Consider the following 18,808-nt stretch of genomic DNA (forward strand, 5'->3'; position numbering starts at 1 on the left):
ATCATCTTGTACCTCAATTACTCAAACAGCCTACCTTTTGGCCTTGACAAATGCAATATAGTGTCATTCCCTGCCATGCAGAACGCAGCTGCAATGATAAATTTCCTAGCCTGTTGCTTTGAACATGTCACTCTTCTCTGGACATCTTTCCACATGTTCCCCTTTCTTTCTTGTATCAAACATAAGCTGCTTGTCTTTACTTTCAAGGCCATTTGTGGCCTATTTGCAATTTCATTTCTTAGTCTTGAAAGGTTTATTTCAACCTTTGAGCAGCCTACGATGCCCGCCAACAGCTCCCAATGTTAGATTTTCAAACAAGCTGCTTCATGCTTCACATGTGCTGCCCCTCATGCTTGTGAGGAATGCCCCATAAACATCCATCAAGCTACCTTATTACAGGGTGTCCCCGCTATGTCACCCTGGTATACCTCTGTTCCATACTAAAGTTATTGGTGCTTGTAGGAATTGATGCGTTATAAGTCCTCCCATTACCTGCTCTTAAACCCCAAACCCACCCCAATTTGCGCAAATGGAAGTCAGCTGCAGGAAAAAAATTCCCTGCTTTAAGTTGTTTCACTGTAGTCCAAGTTTTTTTGGAACATATTTTGGACTTATAGCGAGGACAGCCTGTATACACTTTCAAAACTCCCTTAAGCTCCCCTTTGTTGTGATGCCTGCACAAAGCTTGACAGCTGGAGTGCTGAGACCACTACCTAACCTGTTGACCAATATTGCTTCACTGTTTCCTTGTACTCCTCTATCTGTTTCCATCTCTTGTCTTATACTAACTAACACTGTAAGGTCCTTGGGGCCTTGTGCAGCATGTAGCACAGTGGGGCTTTGGTCCATGATTAGGCTCCTCGGCACTATGTAATGCAAATATTAGTAAAGGTTTAGTCTACAAAAACCAATAGTTAAACTGGCTAATAAAAATGTGGTGATACTATCTATGGTGCCAATTACACTTCAAAATGTTTAATGTATTTGTGTTCATACTATCTGGGTGATGTACAGCAGGGCCATTACTGCATTTTACAGATGGGGAACTGAGGCACAAAAAGAGTAGGGAATTGAACTTGGCTCTTTTAAGAACCAGGCTAGAACCCTGACCATGGAATGATCCCCTCTCTACTTTGTGTATGTTCATCCATACACTTTGCAAGATCTGTTCACTAACCCAAGGCTCATCTATGCTTTCAGACTATCTGGATGGTTCTGTTAAAAGGACCAGTCTTGAAAGAGTCAACAGTACTGCCACTTAAATTATCATAGGTAGGTTTCTGAATTAACACCTGATTGAGACAAAGTGTTACCAAATTTGGGATTACATCACTGGTCTGTCCACACACAATATTTTTGTTAAAGCCCCAGCTCCTGAGGCTAGGTGATTATATGATAATCCCATCTTCTTTGTTTTTGCAACGAAAAAGGTTTCTAGCCCTCTTGATTATGAAGGAAAGTTTGAAAATGTGAATTCCAATGGTGCAAGACACAAGAAGGTATTTAAAAAGTAACCATCATTTTACAAAATTTTCTGATATTTAGCTTCAAGAGGGATAGCCGTGTTAGTTTGTAACTGGAAAAACTTAAAAAACAAATAGTCTAGCAGCACCTTAGAGATGAAGAAGGAGGTTGTGCCCACGAAAGCTCATGGTACCATCTACATGTTTTGTTACTCTCTAAGGTGCTGCGAGACTATTCGTTTTTAAAATTTTTTCTGATATTTAGGTCAATCTAATGATTTGGGAGGTCCTGACTTGCAGTTTTTGAATGCCTGAGGTTGACAGTACTATGAATACACGTCTCTTAGGGTTCTGGTTTTGTATGTATGCAGATTGTCAAATCATCTGACCTTGTGCTGCCTGCAGGTGGCTTTTTGCACAAGTTAAGGGCTAAATAAATGTTTTAAAATTAAAGTTTGAACACTACAGAACATGACTGATTGGGTCACCAGAAAAGTCCTGGTATGGAATTCTATACAGTGATTGTTCAACCTGACCTCTGAAACCATACACATTGGAGTGTGATTGTAGTCAGGCAATGTGACTGCAAAAATGATACTTATTTAATTAATCATTTTGGTTCTGACCCACAGCCCACTGAAATGAACAAGACTCACTGCTTACCTCAATGGGCTCTGAATCAGGCTTCTAGTATTTAAGATCCCAAACTGGTCCCTAGAGCACCTGCTGCTGGTCTGTAGAAAGTTGTATGTTCATATGGTGCCAGAGCCTTATTTCTAGCTGCTCAATTACATTAAAAGACAGCTACAAACGCACCAGATACTAACTATCACTTTTCCAAGTTAGCAATACAGTGTTGCCACTTGACCAGTTTTTCTACTGCCTGGGCTTTTCCACTGCAGCAGGTTGGTTTTCTTTCACTTTAAGCAGGCTCCTCTTTGGCACAGTGGATGGTGGTGGGAGTGGGTGCCCGAGAGGGGAAGGGGATGTGGGGGAAGGGGCAGATGACCATTTCGCGGGGCCCAGGGCAGCACAATTTCGCAGGGCCCCCCTTTGCCATGGCACATGCGCGGGGCTTTTTGAAACGCGGGGCCCGGAGTGGCTGCCCCGCTCGCCCTGCCCTATATCCAGCCGTGTGGGGGGGTGTCTGGGAGGGCAAGTGGCAGGGCAGAGTGGTGGGGAAGAGGAGGGTCAGGCTAGTGGTGACAGCCCGCCTGGGCTGGGCAGGGCAGCGCCAGGGGGACGGCACTGGGTCTAGGGACAGGTGTGGGGGGACAGCTGGCCTGGGAGAGTTAAAGGGGTGGGGGTGTGAGGACGCTTGGGGAGGGGCAGAAGCGGGTCAGGGCTGCCTGGGGAGAAGAGGGAGCCGGGCTGGCGGCAGGGCGGGGGGCTCGGCTCGTGGGGGGGGACACTCCATAGGGCGGGGAGCCGGTCTGGTAGCGGCGGCGAAGGGCGGGGCCCCGGGCCCGTCTGAGGGGGAAGCGCCGCGCCGCGCCGCCGTTACCAAGGGGACAGAGCGCAGCAGCTTCCGGCGTCAGGTGACCGGTTCTTTGCGTCGCAGGCCGGTGACGTTGCGAGAAGGGCGGCACCCCAGGGCCGGGGAGGGCGCGCGGCGATAACGTCGGAGGGGGGGGGATGCCGGCGATGGAGGAGAAGGAGCAACTGCGGCGTCAGATCCGCCTGCTGCAGGGTGAGGGGCGCTCGCTCGGGGACGGGTCGGAATCGCGCTGCCCGGGGCGGGCCGGGTCTGAGGGCGGGCCAGTTACCGACCGCCGCCCCCATTACTCGGGCCCGTTCCTCCCCCTCCCCCCGCGCGGGCTCCTTCCTGACCCCCGCTCTGCGCGCTGGCGCACGCGCGACGTCCGTTACTGGCCTCCATTCCGCGCCCCCCCCCCCCCGCGCGACGTCCGTTACTGGCCTCCATTCCGCGCCCCCCCCCCCCCGCGCGACGTCCGTTACTGGCCTCCATTCCGCGCCCCCCCCCCCCCCCCCGCGCGACGTCCGTTACTGGCCTCCATTCCGCGCCCCCCAGCCCCTCCCGCGCGACGTCCGTTACTGGCCTCCATTCCGCGCCCCCCCCCCCCCCCCGCGCGACGTCCGTTACTGGCCTCCATTCCGCGCGCCCCCCCCCCCCCCCCCCCGCGCGACGTCCGTTACTGGCCTCCATTCCGCGCGCCCCCCCCCCCCCCCCGCGCGACGTCCGTTACTGGCCTCCATTCCGCGTCCCCCCCCCCCCCCCCCGCTCTGTCCTGCGCGGACCCGTCCGTCGCCGCCCGCCCCCCCCGCCCCCCGGTCCTGTCACCTCTATCTCAGATATTGAAGCCTTCAAATACTTTGAAGGTCCCAAGATGCAGAGAATCCTCCAGCTGTGATCTGTACCCCATGCTACAGAGGAAGGCGGAAAACCTCCAGGGTCTCTGCCAATCTACCCTGGAGGAAAATTCCTTCCTGATCCCAGATATGGCGATCAGCTAAACCCTGAGCATGTGGGCAAGACTCACCAGCCAGACACCCAGAAAGTTCTCTATAGTAACTCCTATCATTCCTCCATTGACCTATTTCCCACTGATAATGAATGGTCAATTAGTTACCAAGATCACGTTCTCAAACCATCCCCTTATCATAGAATCATAGAATCATAGAGCTGGAAGAGATCTCAGAAGGTCGTCAAGTCCAGCCCCCTGCTCTAGGCAGGACCAATCCCATCTAAATCAACCCAGCCAGGGCTTTGTCAAGCGGGACTTAAACACCTCTAGGGATGGAGACTCCACTACTTCCCTAGGTAACCCATACCAGTGCTTCACTACCCTCCTAGTGAAATAGTTTAAGCTGTCTAAGCAGTGGGGCAGAGATTGGGCACCTGCCCTTCCTTAGGAGCCTGGACAGACCCCCCAGGCTCTCAGGTCTGTCCCAGAGAGGCTGGGACCTGTTTGTGTGACCTTGTCTAGTTCCTGGTGAAAGTCAACAGCGCAGACCCTGTGCTGGGGCTGAGGGATGCCTTGCTGTGTGGGTTACAAGGCATTTTTTCTAATTTGCAGTGCTAGAAACTCCACTGGGGTCATGCAAATCCCACGGTGTTCTCCCCTCTGTCAGGGTTATTTTGTTTGACCAAGAGTACATCTAGATGGCAAAAAACCCCAAACCTCTTCAGAGACTCTAAGAGCAATTGAGTTGGACTAGTACTCCGGAGCTAAAAATATTGCCAACGTTCCTATTTGGGCTGTGGAACCCAACAAGGAGGGTAGGTTTTAGGGCCTTGGTTCCAGCCTAAGCCTGAATGTCTACGCTCTTGTTTTGAGCCCTAAAGGTTGAGATGCTATACCACACATTTTTTATTGCAGTGTAGACATTCCAATACTGTCTGAGTTGGACACAAACAGATAGACCTAATTTCACGTAACTTCATGCAGGTGTGCATGAAGCTGTGTACCGAAGATGACTCAATCCTTGTTCTGATGATCTCATACATTTATTAGGTATATGTAATACAGGCCAAGTGCAGTTGGGATTTGGAATGAAAGGCAGGAAAAAAAAGTCAAAGATTTTATTTATGTTTTGGTGAGTGTCTTGTTGCTGTTGGATTTGAAGTACATTTGAACATCAGTGGAGCAGTTTGTGGGCAGGGAGTCTAGTTGGCAGATCAGTCTATGATAGTGATATTAAAATTAGGTTAATCAACTAATTGAGTAGTCAATAAGGGCGCTTCTGCTTTGAAATGTAGCAAGAGCCCCTTAGGTGTTCTGCCTTTGAAATGCACAAGAGCCCTAGTAGGGGACTCTTGTACATTTCAAAGGTAGAATGCTGCTGCTGTGCCCCTGCCTCCTCCCAGGAAGCTGGAGCAGGGGGGAACTGGCTTTTAAGCCGGCTCCCCCCAGCACTCCCTCTTCGTCCTCCCCTCCCCCCTTGATGTCTCTTTCTGATAGAGGCAGCAAGGGGTGGGGAAGTGACTAGTTTAGTTTGTCAACTATCCAATACTCTTTTGCTCATCGGAAAGTCGACTAGTTGATTAGTTGCTTACATCCCTAGCCTATGTTACCATTTTGCATCTTCGTGGTGGAGTTTTTTGCAGCAGGAAAAACTTGTTTTCTTCATTAAAGCATACAGAGATCCCTGGAAAAAATGTGGGGTTCAGATCAGTGTTCCCTCTAACTTTTTCCATCCATGTGCACAATAAACTTTATGTGCACCAAAGCATGTGTGGATGTGCATGACCATAGAAACACATGCTGCCAATTGTGGGTGCTCTGCTAATCAACTGGACAGCATTTGAATCTCTTTTGAGTGGCTGTCCAAGTGCTCATCTTACCGGGAGCACTGGCCAGGTATAGACTTGTATTAACACTTTTCATCTGAAGTGCTTTATAAATATTGCTATTTAACAAGCTTTACAATCCCTCTCCTCCTATAAGTATATTAATCTGTATTATTGTTAAGGAAATTGAGGTACAGTGATTTGCCCAAGTGACCATAACTCTTGGTGTTAGTCAGTGGCGGAACTTAGATTAGATTCCTAAAATACCTGACTCTTAGTTTCTTGCTTTAATAATAAATCTGCCCTTCCTTTTGTAGACCAGATAATAAGCACCTCTATAGGGGGACTGTGTTATGCTGTTCATGAGCAGGATCAGATTAGGGTTGCTAGGTAACTTCTGCTTTAAAGGGGCTCGGAGATGCAATGATGAGGGCTAAAGATGTCTCTAAATGAAGTAATTAGTAAGTTTTCTCTACTTCTTGTCTGTTCCCCATCCTACTGCCACCCTCCTTACAATAGACCTACAAGAATAATTATCCGCATGGTGGATTCAAGACTGGTTTTCTAAGAGGAATTAATCTTTACCATAGTGATAGAAATGTAGCCATGTTAGTCTGGTGTAGCTGAATCAAAAAACAGGACTATGTAGCACTTTAAAGACTAACAAGATGGTTTATTAGGTGATGAGCTTTCGTGGGCCAGACACACATCCTCAGATCAAATAGTGGAAGAAAATTGTCACAACCATATATTTTCTTCCACTATTTGATCTGAGGAAGTGGGTCTGGCCCATGAAAGCTCATCACCTAATAAACCATCTCGTTAGTCTTTAAAGTGCTACATAGTCCTGTTTTTTAATCTTTACCAGAAAGTGGGATGATGTAGTATTCAGTTACGTAAAAATCGATAAGAAGAAATCTGTAATCCTTTCATAGCTCTAGTTTTTCTTCCAGCATAAGTGGTGGTGTTTGAAACCTACTGAGCATGAGAGCTCATGTAGAACAAGTGTTTTCAGTGCAATATGATGACAATCAATTTGTAGAACTTGTGGTTGCAAGACTGTTGTGGAAATTGCAACTAACAGAGGGTGTTTTGCTTTCTTCAGGTCTCATAAATGACCATAAAAACATTCATGGAAATGCACCAGTGCCTCCGCCCTCAAGGGCTCTAAGGTGGAGAAATCCCAGGCCGACTGCCTTCAACAGTCGGGGAACATTCTCTGCAAGATATTCTCAGCAACTTCCAAGGGATTTTCAACCACATCAAGGCAACTCCTGGAGGAAAAAGTACTCACTTGTAAACAGACCACCTGCAGCTACGCCTCATCCTGGAAGCAGTGCATCTGTTAACGCACTGCCGGCTTTTGTGAGCCAAAGGAGTGATGAGGCTCCTGGGCCCCAGGAAGCAGGCTCAGAAAGACAAGTGGATTTAATGACTGATGGCAATGTAGTCACAGGAGTGAAACTGCCAGAGAGTACTAACTCATCCTTGGACAACAAAAATGTTAGTGAGTTGGGATCTCAGCCAGGTTCTTCTGGGATGAAAGTAACTGTAGCTGCTCCAGAAGGAGTTGGAAAGGTTCTTGCAAGCTCTAGCTTTCAAAGTGTTGCTCAAAAAGAGGACAAAAAACCATCTTTCTCTGTTTCCCATAGTTCACTGTACCAGCCTGTTGTTGGAGGTGGAGATGAAGCATGCCCAGCATATCGGAAGGAAATGAGCAAACTTTGGACTGTGAGACTGGCTAAAAGTGCCCCTGAGTCACGTGACTTTATCAGTGAAGTTGCCATAGCATTAAAATCCAAACCTCAGCAACCTTCAGCTCTTCCTGGTCAAGACTCAGGCTGGCTAGGAGCCTGGAGGAAACCAGTAGCACAAGTTCCAGCTCACTGTAGGTCAGAGAAAGTCATGGCAGAAAGAGATACTTTGAAGGAGCCAAAGACTCTTGCAAAATCAGAGGTGCACACAAGCTCAGTTCAATCTGTGGCTTCAGAGGTTGGTATAAGTCCCCCAAAGAACCAGTTTGTGGTACCACACAAGCTATCCAGTCTCCAGAGAGCGACCTCGACGCCAGTCTCCAGCAAAGCTTGTAAGTTCAGGAAAACCAACTATACATGGGTAGCAAATCCTAGTAAATGCCCCCGTGCGGTAAAGAGGTGGACAAGCCCTAGAGCTTCTGAAAGCACAAGGAAGTTTTCTGCAGGAACAGAGAGAACTGCTAAGTCACTGCCAAGGGGAGAGTTGGGAGCAAAGCAGAAGAAAGCCGGAATGCATTTGAAACTGGATGCCTCTCCGAGTAAGTACAAATGGAAAGCATCCAGCCTACAGCCACCTTCTTCTGCTTCCAAGTCTGTATTCAGGTGGCAGTCTGAGGGACTAAAAGAGGCTGGAGTCTCCCTGTTTTCCAGAGCCAACTTGGGCCTTCAGATTCTAAGCAGTGCATCCATTGGCCATGATGGGTTGAAGTCATCTTTCAGCAATACTGCACTTTCCACTTATAAAGTGAAGAGCCGGACCAAAATCATCAGAAGAAAGGGGAGTTACTGGTAAGTTACTAATTGTGTCTGAAGTTCTGTAGCCTGTACTCACTTTCTTTGCACTGCTCCTAGGGGCCCGCTCCTACGTTCATTGAAGTCTATAGGAGTGTTGCCATTGTTTTCAGTGGGAGCAAATGCTCAGTTATTTACACTGTAAGTTCTTAGGAGCAGGGACCCTGTTTGGGGTTTCTATTCAGTGTGTAGCCCAATGGGGTACTGGTCCATGAATGGGGTTGCTAGATGCTATCCCATTACAAAGAAATACTTGCTCCTTCCTTTCCAAACACAGCGGGCTTTCCAATCATGTGCTGCTTTTGTGAGAGATGGAAGTCCTTAAACTTAAACTACTTATTTCCCACGTACAACTGCTGTTTCATTTCCTTTTGGCCCACTGTATTCTCCGCAAAATATACATTGCCCACAGCTCTTATTTAGAGACCCTACAATAATAAGCCAATATGCAGTGAGGGGAAAAGAAGTTAGTAAGCAAACAGGTTTCAGTTTCAGGTTATGGCTTTGTTAGACTTAGGTGATGGGGAGGGGAGGAAGAATGATTTCAATTGTTATTTTATCATGCTTTTAGCTCCAAAGGGCTTTACGCATTTTATCCACAGATGCCTCTGAAGAAGTAGGCAGCAGGAAATGCAGGTACAACACATGCACTACAGTGGGGAGAGAGACTTCTGCCTAGGTGTCCCATTTGTACAAAAAGTGCCATGGGATTTCTAATAATCCCCTGGTATCTCTAGTAAGATCCCATCCCTTGGGCGTGGGCTTACCTTGTCTCTCTCTTTAAATCTTACACTGTACATCATTTTAATCCAAGTATTTAAATCATACCTGTAGAATTTTGGCAGTTGCTTTTGATTCTCCATAGAGTGAAATTGGCAAGGATCCATGTCCAGTTAGTGGTCATGCAGTTTTGGTGGATGCCATTAGATGAGTGCTGTGTGCAGGAGCAGCAGAAATATCCAGCACAATCCCTATGTAATGAAACCTCTGCCATGTGCAATGGAAAGGACAGGGGTGGAAATAATTGGAAGAAAAAAGGCATGTGGACTAAGTCATACTCATAGGAAAGTGTCAGGTTGGACTGGGGATGTGGCACTAGCAACACTTGAGATCAGGACCAAGCTGTCTCTTGCTTATAAGCTAGTGAGCTTTGATAACACTGTGGAGGCATCATCGTGGGAAGGGTGTGCTTTATGTTACTGTGTAGCAGAAACTGCCTCAATAGACTGTAGATGCCCAGAATCAGCTTGAAGCCAAAATTTCCAGTGATATGTCCAGGGCCTCAAGCAATGAGCCGATGGTAGAACTTAGTTTAGAATTTGTGAGCTCTTACTTCCATGTCCAAAATGCTCTTTTCATCTGTCTTCTGCTGATCTGCTCACCATGCCTTGACTTATCTCCTGGAGAGCGGTGAGGATGTCTCCACGTGCCTGGTGGTGAGGAAATGGAGTCTGTGGAGTGAGGAGAGGAGAGGTTGGGGTTTGCTTGGTCTTCCCAGCCCTTTTAAGGACATCCTGTTTCTCCAACCACTATAGTAGGGAAGAGGCTGGGAGTGATGGGGGATATTTAGATGTCAGAGCTCCTTCATCTTTATGCTTTCCCAGGAATTGGCCACGTTTGTCCTTGTGCCTGGCATTTGCCATCAGGATATTTCCATTGCTCTTACCTAGAGAAGCAGCATGGTTCAGTGGATAAGGTATCAGACTGGGAGAACTGGGCTCTAATCTAGCTGTTCTGTTGACTTGCGTTAGTGGAGAAAAGAGAGCACACGCAGCTGGGGCAGAGAGTTGCTATTATAACTTTTTAAAACTCCTTCTGTTGTGTTCTTTGCAGTTCCCCAACAGATAAGAAGAGCAACTCGTTCCCTACGGTGCATCTAAAAAGCCACTACTCTCTCAGGAAAAGAAACTCCCTGCGAGGAAGACCTGTGCCAATGAAGAGAACCCCACCCAAGGAGCTGGTGCAGATCACCAAGCACAGGCTATGCCGGCTGCCTGCCTCTAGAATGCTCATGCCAGCCAAGGAAGGTAAGAGCAGCCTTGATATTCCTGGCTTGGATATTTGATGGTAGAGCTGGAACGCTGCATGGGCAGGAACAGTTTTAGGAATAGATTTTGGAATTAGGAAGTGAGCTGTTTATTCCTCAGTGAGATAACCCTGCCGATCACTGTTGTAGGGTCAGTGACGAGAAGAAAAGTCAGCATGGGATGAATCCGTTGCTCTATTTCAGGGATTTCTCCCTAGGTCCCACTTCTCTAGAGGCTTGCATTCTTCCACTTTGTCCAGCATGTACTGTGAAACCTCCCTTGAGGGCCACCTCTGTTGACAATTACTCCAAAGCTTCTCCTTGCTTCTAGGATGGTTTTGCTGGACCTTTCATTAAAGACCAGCTTTTACTGGGTAAATGATTGTTTTCAGTAGTGGGGTAGGAGGGAGTGTAAGAAGCTTTCACTAGTATAGACCTGTGTATAGCACTGAGTTGTCTTCTGTACATGTATAGGTTCAATTACCTGTCTCTGAATGTATGACTATTGATGGACCCACATTCCACATAGTTAAAGTTACTGGTGTGAAAAGACCCTGAAAGGTGACTGGTCAATGTCTGTTAATTTTGTTTGTGTCCTTTCTCCTCCACCACAATCCCCTTGCCACTCTCTAAATCAGGAAAAGGCAAGGACTGTTCCATGGAAACTCTTGAAATCTAACCAGACACAACAAAGAGAACTCACTGAATAGTCAGAGTTCAAATATCATTGGTCAGCATAGAGATGAGCCCACTCAAAGATCCAATTGGTTCTGAGTTTATAGGCATCACAAAGAGTGTTTTTGAAGAAGGACTCAAAGAAGTTGTCAGTGTTGTTTGTATGATACACCTGTAAGATTGTCTAGGGAAAAATGGTGCATGTGTCTCATGAAATATTTATCTCCGCAAAGAAAAATCTACCTGGTAAGTGCGTCATGATTAGGAACTGTGAGCATCTCTGCAGGGTGAAGAATGTATGTGTGAGTTGGTTGAAGTTTCTAGGTCAACTTAAACGTTCATGGGTTATTAAAGGAAGGAACTAAGATTTAAAGAAGGTGTTTGTGAGCTGGAATGCTTCCCCTTAGGAATGACTGTATTTAGCTGTAAAACACCTCTTCCTTTAGATTAGGGATGCAGAACCTTTTTTGGGTTGAGGCCACTGACCCACAGAAAAATAAGTTGAGAGCCTCTTGGATGTGGTCCCTGACTCAGGGTTCCCCTTGAACACTAGCAACATGGGGTGTGTGAGGTCACCAAGACTCGGGCCTTCTCCCTAGGGCTGGATTAACTCTTCTGGAGACCCAGGCCTGATAGATTATGTGGGGACCCTTTAGGCTTTGGGGTGTGGTCAAAAATGTGGGGCTTAGTGTGTGTGAGAGGAGGCTGCTGGGAAGTGGGGCGAAGGTGCTGGGGCAAGGCAGGAGGTAGGGTGCAGGAGCAGATTTGTAGTGCAGGGTCTGGGCAGGAGGTAGGTTGTAGGAATAGGATTTGGGGTGCGGGTGTTCTGAGTGGGAGGTAGGGTGCAGGAGCAGAGTTTAGTGTGTGGGGGCTGGATGGGAGGTAGGATGCAGGAGCAGGATTTTACAGATGGCTGGTCTGGATGGGAGGAGGCAGGAGATTGAGGCATCTACCTGGTGCAGCTCCCAAGGGGACTTAGATAGCTCCGCACTGGGAGGCACTGCCCCCCAGACCGCTTCTATTGGCCAGGATTCCCGGCCAATGGTAACAATGGAGATGGAGCCTGCAAGCCAGTGCTGGGGCTAGAACTTCTCTACCCTGCATTTCTTGATACAGAGCCATTTCCTCCCCTCTCTCGACAGAGCCAGTGGGCCAGATGCCAGAGCCCTGCCGCCCCAGGTGGGGGTGGCCAAAGTTAAATCTTGAGCTGCATTGGGCCGGGCAGCGGGAGTGGAAGGAGGGCAAAGCTGAAGCTTAAGGGCTTCAGCCCTATGTGGAGGGCCTGTATCCTGAATCCCACCACCCAGGCCTGAAGCCCATAAGGGCTTCAGCCCCAGGTCCCAATAAGTTTAAGGCAGCCCTAGGCACTCCATTAAAACAGGGTTGCGACCCATTTTGGGTTCCCAACCAATAGTCTGAGAACCACTGATGTAGGGTATTTGACCTCGTGCACGTGGCTATTGTGAACAGCTCTCTGTTTTGTAAGTTGGTGTTTCTCTAGTTTGATCACCTGCTGTGTGTGGGGAGATTTGTCAGTTAGCTGGGGAGGCTCTGTCTCATTTTTGCCCCATTAACTTGTGTTTATATGATTCTCTTGTGTGGTTTGTGTGGACAGAAAGCTACCTCCATGGCCTTCTTTGCAGAACAGGAGCTTTCAAACAACCCAGCCCATTGTGGCATTGGCATCTTGCTAGGAGCCTAAGGGCTGCACCTAATTTGAGTGAACATGGAAAAGATGAGCTCTCGTGGTTCCAGTACAGGCCTGGGAGTTGGGAGGCCTGGTCCTATGATTAACTTGTGTGACGACGGACAATTTGCTTAACGTTTCTCACTCAGTTTTCTTCTCCTATAAAGTGGGTGTAATGTCCATCACAGGCGTGGGAGGGTGGTACTGTGAGTGTGGTTTATAAAGCACTTGAGATCCTCATATAGAAACCATAGAAGGGCAATCCTTGAAGATTCTTGCATGTGCAGTTGCCTAATTTGTACCTGGAATTATTGGCTTTTCAGTTGTACATGTAAATCACTGCATGTGCAAAAGAGCAGCTGCATGACTAACTTGTCATTTGTGTGTGCAGATGCTGCGGTTTTTAGACAAAAGACAGCAAACAAGGCAGCGCTTCAGGCAAGAGAGGATTTTGTTGGTGAGAAGAAGGAAAGAATGATTTTTTTGCTGCAAGTGGTTGTGTGTGTGTGTTGTGTTTTTTTTTTTTTTTTTTTTTTTTGAGGGATTTGGAGACATGGGAAGATGTTGCTTTGCAGCTGTGGTTATGAAGAGTGCACCAGGTATAGTGGGGGAGGTGCCAGAGAGAGAGCATGATAAAAGGCACAAAGCAGTGGGTGGGAGAGGCAGGTGAAGAGAGCTGAGATGTGCATTTAGGTGTGTGATGACATGTGTTGACCATTTAATCCAGGGGTAGGGAACTTAAGGCCCAGGGGCTGGATGCAGCCCCCTGCTTGCCTGGATCTGGCTCCTGAAGCTCATGGCCTCCAACCTCCAGCATTGGAGAACCCACACTGGCGCTCCAGTCCCCTGCTGTTCCCCCGTGGGGCTGGAACACATAGATCTACTAGCCTGGGCCCCATTAGACTCTGGTGTGTGGGGGGAATGTGGGGAGAATCTTTCTTTTCTCAGTCAAGGGCCACGTCAGTGAGGGTTTTTTTGGTTTGTTTTTCACTTGTGTGCAGCCCCCGACCCCAAAAGGTTCCCCTGATCTAAGCATATGTAGTTGTTGGATCCTGGGTAACCAAACCAGCCACCATGCAGTGGAGTTGAGGCTCAGTTTCTTGCAGGTGTCACATAGGGATGTTAAATTTAATTTAATCAACTAATCGGCTAGTCAATGGATTTTCCATTGACTAGTTGATTAGTCGATAAGCGGGGGAGCCACAGTGGAATTAGCTCTCGTCTCTGGGAGCTAACCCCACTGTGGCTCTCCTTTTTAAATGTATTGAGAGCCTGCTGGTAAGTACATGCCAGGCCTGGTAACTCTATTCAGCGGGGGAGGGGAGGGGTTATGACCCACAGTTTGAGAACTGCTGGTATTCCCTCAAGCTGTTGAGAACATAAAGCAGCAAAGATCTAGGAAAATGTGACTACTAAAGCAGATAGCTGGCTAGAGCATTGAAATAACAGCTACTTAGTTCAAGTAGTGGGGTCTGCATGGAAGCCTCCAGCAGGGAGGCAGCTTGCTTATGCTGTATCTGCTCTTGGGATACATACAGCATTCAAGTCTCCTGATTTATTGATCTGGCACCTTTCACCATGATGTTCTTGGTCTCATAAATTTAAAAATTCTTTACAATTCTCTTTTAAAGAGAACATTCTGGTGGTCTGCTGAGGTTCTGGAACAAGTTGCCCTGTTGTAGAAGCTTTGGAGGGACACAGAGTATGGTCTTTAGTAAGACAGTAAATCCTGCGCTATCCAGCACTTAACTATCTGGAAAACTTCAGAACCTGGCAAATTCCCTAAAGGCTTGATGCGGCACTTTGATCCAGCTGGCCAGAGGCTGGGTGTGGCTGCGCGAAGTGGCGCATTAATCCGGCTGGCGCAAATTGGGTGTAGCCTTGCAGCATGCTGCTATAATCTGGCCGGCCAGGAGCTGGGCTAGGCAGCTGGCAGCCCCTGCGGCGTGGGGGTCACAGCTCCGAAAAGATTGCATTGGTAGATATCCAAAATTTGAGTTTTACTATTTTTGGCCATTAGTTTTTCTAGGTCGATGGGACCCTCTGATAACCAGAATTTTTAGATAACCAGAACGCCCTAATCCCCAAGCATGCCGAATAACACAGGTTTTACTGTACAGCCAGTCCCCGACTTACGCGGATCCGACTTATGTCGGATCTGCACTTACGAACGCGGCTTTCTCGCCCCGGAGCTCGCAGGCAGCGGTCCCGCCACCTCGACCTCCGGGGCGAGAAAAGCTGCTCCCGGTGCCCCTGGTCTGCTGGGGACCGTCTCCAGCAGACCAGGGGCACCGGGAGCAAAACCGCAGCTGCGGCGGGTTCCCGCGCCTCTGAGGCTTTGCCAGAGCAAAGCCTCAGAAGCGCGGGAACTCGCCGCAGCTGCGGCTTTGCTCCCGGTGCCCCTGGTCTGCTGGGGACCGTCTCCAGCAGACCAGGGACACCGGGAGCAAAGCCGCATCTGTGGCGGGGTCCCGCGCCTCTGAGGCTTTGCCAGAGCAAAGCCTCAGAGGCGCGGCACCCCGCTGCTGCTGTGGCTTTGCTCCCCGTGTCCCTGGTCTGCTGGGGTGTGTGGGGGGGTGCAGCTAATGTGCCTCCCTCCCGAGCAGACCAGGCTTTTGTTGTGGACCCTGGGGCAGAGCAGCTGGGGCGCTGCCGGTTGGTCCCGCAGCGCCGCTCTGGGCACTACTGGACCAACCCGGCAGCACCCCAGCTGCTCTGCCCCAGGCGTCCCCAAGTCAGCCGCTGCTGAAACTGACCAGCGCTGGCTACAGGAAGCCCAAGGCAGAGTTGCTCTGCCCCGGGCTTCCTGGAAACAGCCGCTGATCAGTTTCAGCAGCAGCTGACTTGGGGACGCTTGGGGTTCTTAAGTTGAATCTGTATGTAAGTCAGAACTGGCGGTCAGTTTCAGCAGCGGCTGAATCTGGACGCCAGTTCCGACTTACATACAGATTCAACTTAAGAACAAACCTACAGTCCCTATCTTGTACGTAACCCGGGGACTGCCTGTACTTTGCATTTTAAGTCCTCTTTATCCACAGATCTCAAAGCTCTTAGGAGGTGGGTACGTGAGACACTTGAGCCACAGAGAAGGGAAATGGCTTCATCGAGCTGCCTTTGTGTGTCAGTGGTGGAATCAGGGCTAAAACCTTGCTTTCCTGACTTGCAGTTCTCTCCCTCTACCAGACACTCTGTGCTGACAGCGATGGACCTGATGTTTTATTGAGCCCTTCATCTCTGGGAACCTGGCTTCAATTTCAGCAGTAGCTGAGCTGCAAATGAAAATGAGCTTGTGGATCTCTCAGTACCTAGTAGATGCTTGTCTGTCTTGCAGAAATACATGATTGGTGATAGAATTGGTACGGTCTGCTTTGGAGAGGCCCATGACTGTAATCTCTAAGCTTGCACATCACCCTCAAAAATGGTACCTGATTCTAGTTGGTGGCATTGGTCCCATCATATAAACTTTACATTCTTTGGCCTGCCATATTACTCATGTTGGCTATGTTACTTCTGTCTGTCTCTCAACTTCCCCCAAGGATTGTCCATGAACAGAGCATTTCCCCTTTGGACAGACCAGTACTGTGGCATTATCATCTCATTAGCATGGCAGAATGGGGCTCTTGATATGTATCAGTTTTGCTCAAATCTTCCAGTTACAGAGAGTGATTATGGAACTTTGTAACGCATCACCCTGTTTTTTGCATTAATTTTCAGGACAGAACTTCTGTTTAAGTAGATGCTCATGATACGTTAGTTAGCATAATTTATACCCAACAAATGTACCATAATTTATTTTCAAAACTGCCTGTCAAAACCTATACAAAGATTTCAGTTACAAGTGAAATCTCCTGTAAGTTCAGAACATAAAGACCAAATGAACTGCGACCTCTCAGTACTCTGTCTCCTGGGGACCTGCAAGGCAGCCACCAAACACTCATCTATTTTGAAAATACTTACGTACTAAAATCCCAGGGTCCTGAAATAGAGAACACTGCTCTCAAGAAACAGTTCCTCCTCCTAAAAGACGCAGGCATTTGTGTATGTGCACAGTGCAGGCACACGTGGTGAGGGTGGTTCTGATCCATGTTGTGGAGAAAATGTGGAGGCTGCTCAAAAACTTAACCTATAAAAGATCCTGCGGGACTTGTGCTTTCCACATTATAGCAATTCAGACAACTCTCTGGACTGGATCCATGCTCTTTGAAACTGAGACTACCTTTTGGTTTGGGAGTGGGAGGTGGTGAAGGTTTATTCTGCTTTACAGAATGAAGGAGAGAAAGTTCCCTATCTAGCTCATGAAACTGCTCCCTAACTTGCTTCCTGTCTTCTTTACCTGGGAAGAATTATAATCTAGTATATCACCAATCATCTGTCCTTGAAGCAGGGTTGCTGAGAGAGAAAAGAGTCATCCGTTTATACTACCCTGGGGATAGTGCAGGGTTGCTCACTGAAAGTACATTTTCTGATGCTTTGGCCAGTCTTGTTTGAAATGTCCCAGGAGGTCAGACTACCTATCACAATGCTCCCTTCTGGCCTTGGAGTCTAGGATGTTACTTCCACCATTTCCCTTGGGAGGCGTTTCCACACTTCAGTAGACCTCATTAGGAAAACCTTAACATAAGAACTGCCATACTGTATCAGACCAAAGGTCCATCTAACCCAGTATGCTGTGTTCTGACAGGGGCCAATGCTCATTTGGTGAGCCCTAGTTCTTGTGTTATGGGAACAAGTAAATAACTTGTGTGTGGGTATTGTGTAATCTTTCTTATTTCAGATCTGTATCTCTTCTTGAGAGCATATTTTACTAAAAAGGATAGTTCTACAAGAATTGAGCTCTATATCTTCCTCCTTGAGAATATTCTCCAGACAATCATCCCAGCAACGTGTTTTGTAGAAGGGCCCTTGTCCTCTCTTCTCTGTTACACCTACAGGTTAGCTTTCCCTACTAATCTTCCAGCATAAGATATCAGCAGCACACCAGTGTCCAACCTGGGAACTGCTACCAGGGATGATGTCAGCTTTTCATCTTTTTGTAGTGCCTTTCCTCTCAAAGGATCCCCAGTTGCTTACAGTCTCTAATCACAGCAGTTACCTATGAAGTGGAAGGTAGCAGCTATTGAGCAATATGCTGTAACTTGACCTGACAGTTCAGCACAAGAAACAAGGAAGAATCCTGTAGCCAGCTGACAATTCAAGTTACATCTTGGTAGAATATAATCACTTTAGTTTTGGCTAGGTCTCTGGGAGTAACACCCATGTTCTTATTAAAAGTGATATAAAGTCCTTAATGTTCATAAGCAGTTAGGGATTTGGTGTCATGTCTCATTTGAGAGTTGACGTCTCCAGTGACACACTGCCACCTACTCATCTACTGGGATATTTTGGCAATGAATTAGACATAACATGTTAAGTCCATGCATCATAAATATAGGGCTGGAAGTCAGTCTAGTCCCCAGCACTGTGGCAGGACCAAATGAGCCATGGTCGTCATCCCTTAGAGGTATTCTAAGGTTTTAAAATATAGGCTGGACGGTGATGAGGGTTTTACAGTCTCTCTTAGAAGCATATTCTAGGGCTTAACTACTCTCATACTTAGTGTTTACTAATATCTAACTCATCCCTTCCTTGCTGCAGAACAACATCTCTTAATGTATTTGAAGATTATCAGGTCCCGCCTCATAGTTTCTGGTTTTGTATTGTCTAGCTGGGCAGCTTTGAGTTGTGGAACTTCATAACTGCCTACTTCTATTGGAGATCCTGTAAAGTATTCCGAGTTTAGAAAAATCAATCAAAATTAATCATAAAAAATGAATCTATACCACCATTTCCTTCAGCACTATAAAATTCCTATGTAAGTATAATTGGGTTAAAAATAATCAGTTACATTCATGATGGTCAGCTATACAGTCCCATGCTCCAAGGGTGTGCCATAAGAATGGCCATACTAGGTCAGACCAAAGGTCCATCTAGTCCAGTGTCCTGTCTTCTGATCGTGACCAATGCCAGTTGCCCCAGAGGGTGTGAACAGAACTTGGTCAAGTGATCCATCCCCCTGACGCTTATTTCCCAGCTTCTGGCAAACAGAAGCTAGGGACACAAACCTCACAACAACCTGGGACTAGATGATATGATGGATTGCTTGAAATGGGATGGTTCTGT

At 47.6% G+C, this 18,808-nt stretch overlaps 1 protein-coding gene across 2 annotated transcripts in view; it reads left to right on the top strand.

Moving 5' to 3' along the window:
* Positions 1-3,019: 3,019 nt before the first annotated feature.
* Positions 3,020-18,808, top strand: part of ZC3H3 (zinc finger CCCH-type containing 3) — a 345,409-nt gene continuing 329,620 nt past the window's right edge. For both annotated transcript variants that reach the window (XR_012901167.2, XM_075919992.2), the window contains exons 1-3: positions 3,020-3,153; positions 6,821-8,258; positions 10,095-10,288. Coding sequence is in view for 1 of the 2 variants with exons in the window: in XM_075919992.2 (XP_075776107.2) it covers positions 3,099-3,153; positions 6,821-8,258; positions 10,095-10,288 (1,687 nt within the window). In the remaining variant the exon portion in view is untranslated. The remainder of the gene's footprint in view (positions 3,154-6,820; positions 8,259-10,094; positions 10,289-18,808) is intronic.

Source organism: Pelodiscus sinensis, chromosome 2, assembly GCF_052426305.1.
Source record: "Pelodiscus sinensis isolate ZL-2025 chromosome 2, ASM5242630v1, whole genome shotgun sequence".
Taxonomy (NCBI): Eukaryota; Metazoa; Chordata; order Testudines; family Trionychidae; genus Pelodiscus; species Pelodiscus sinensis.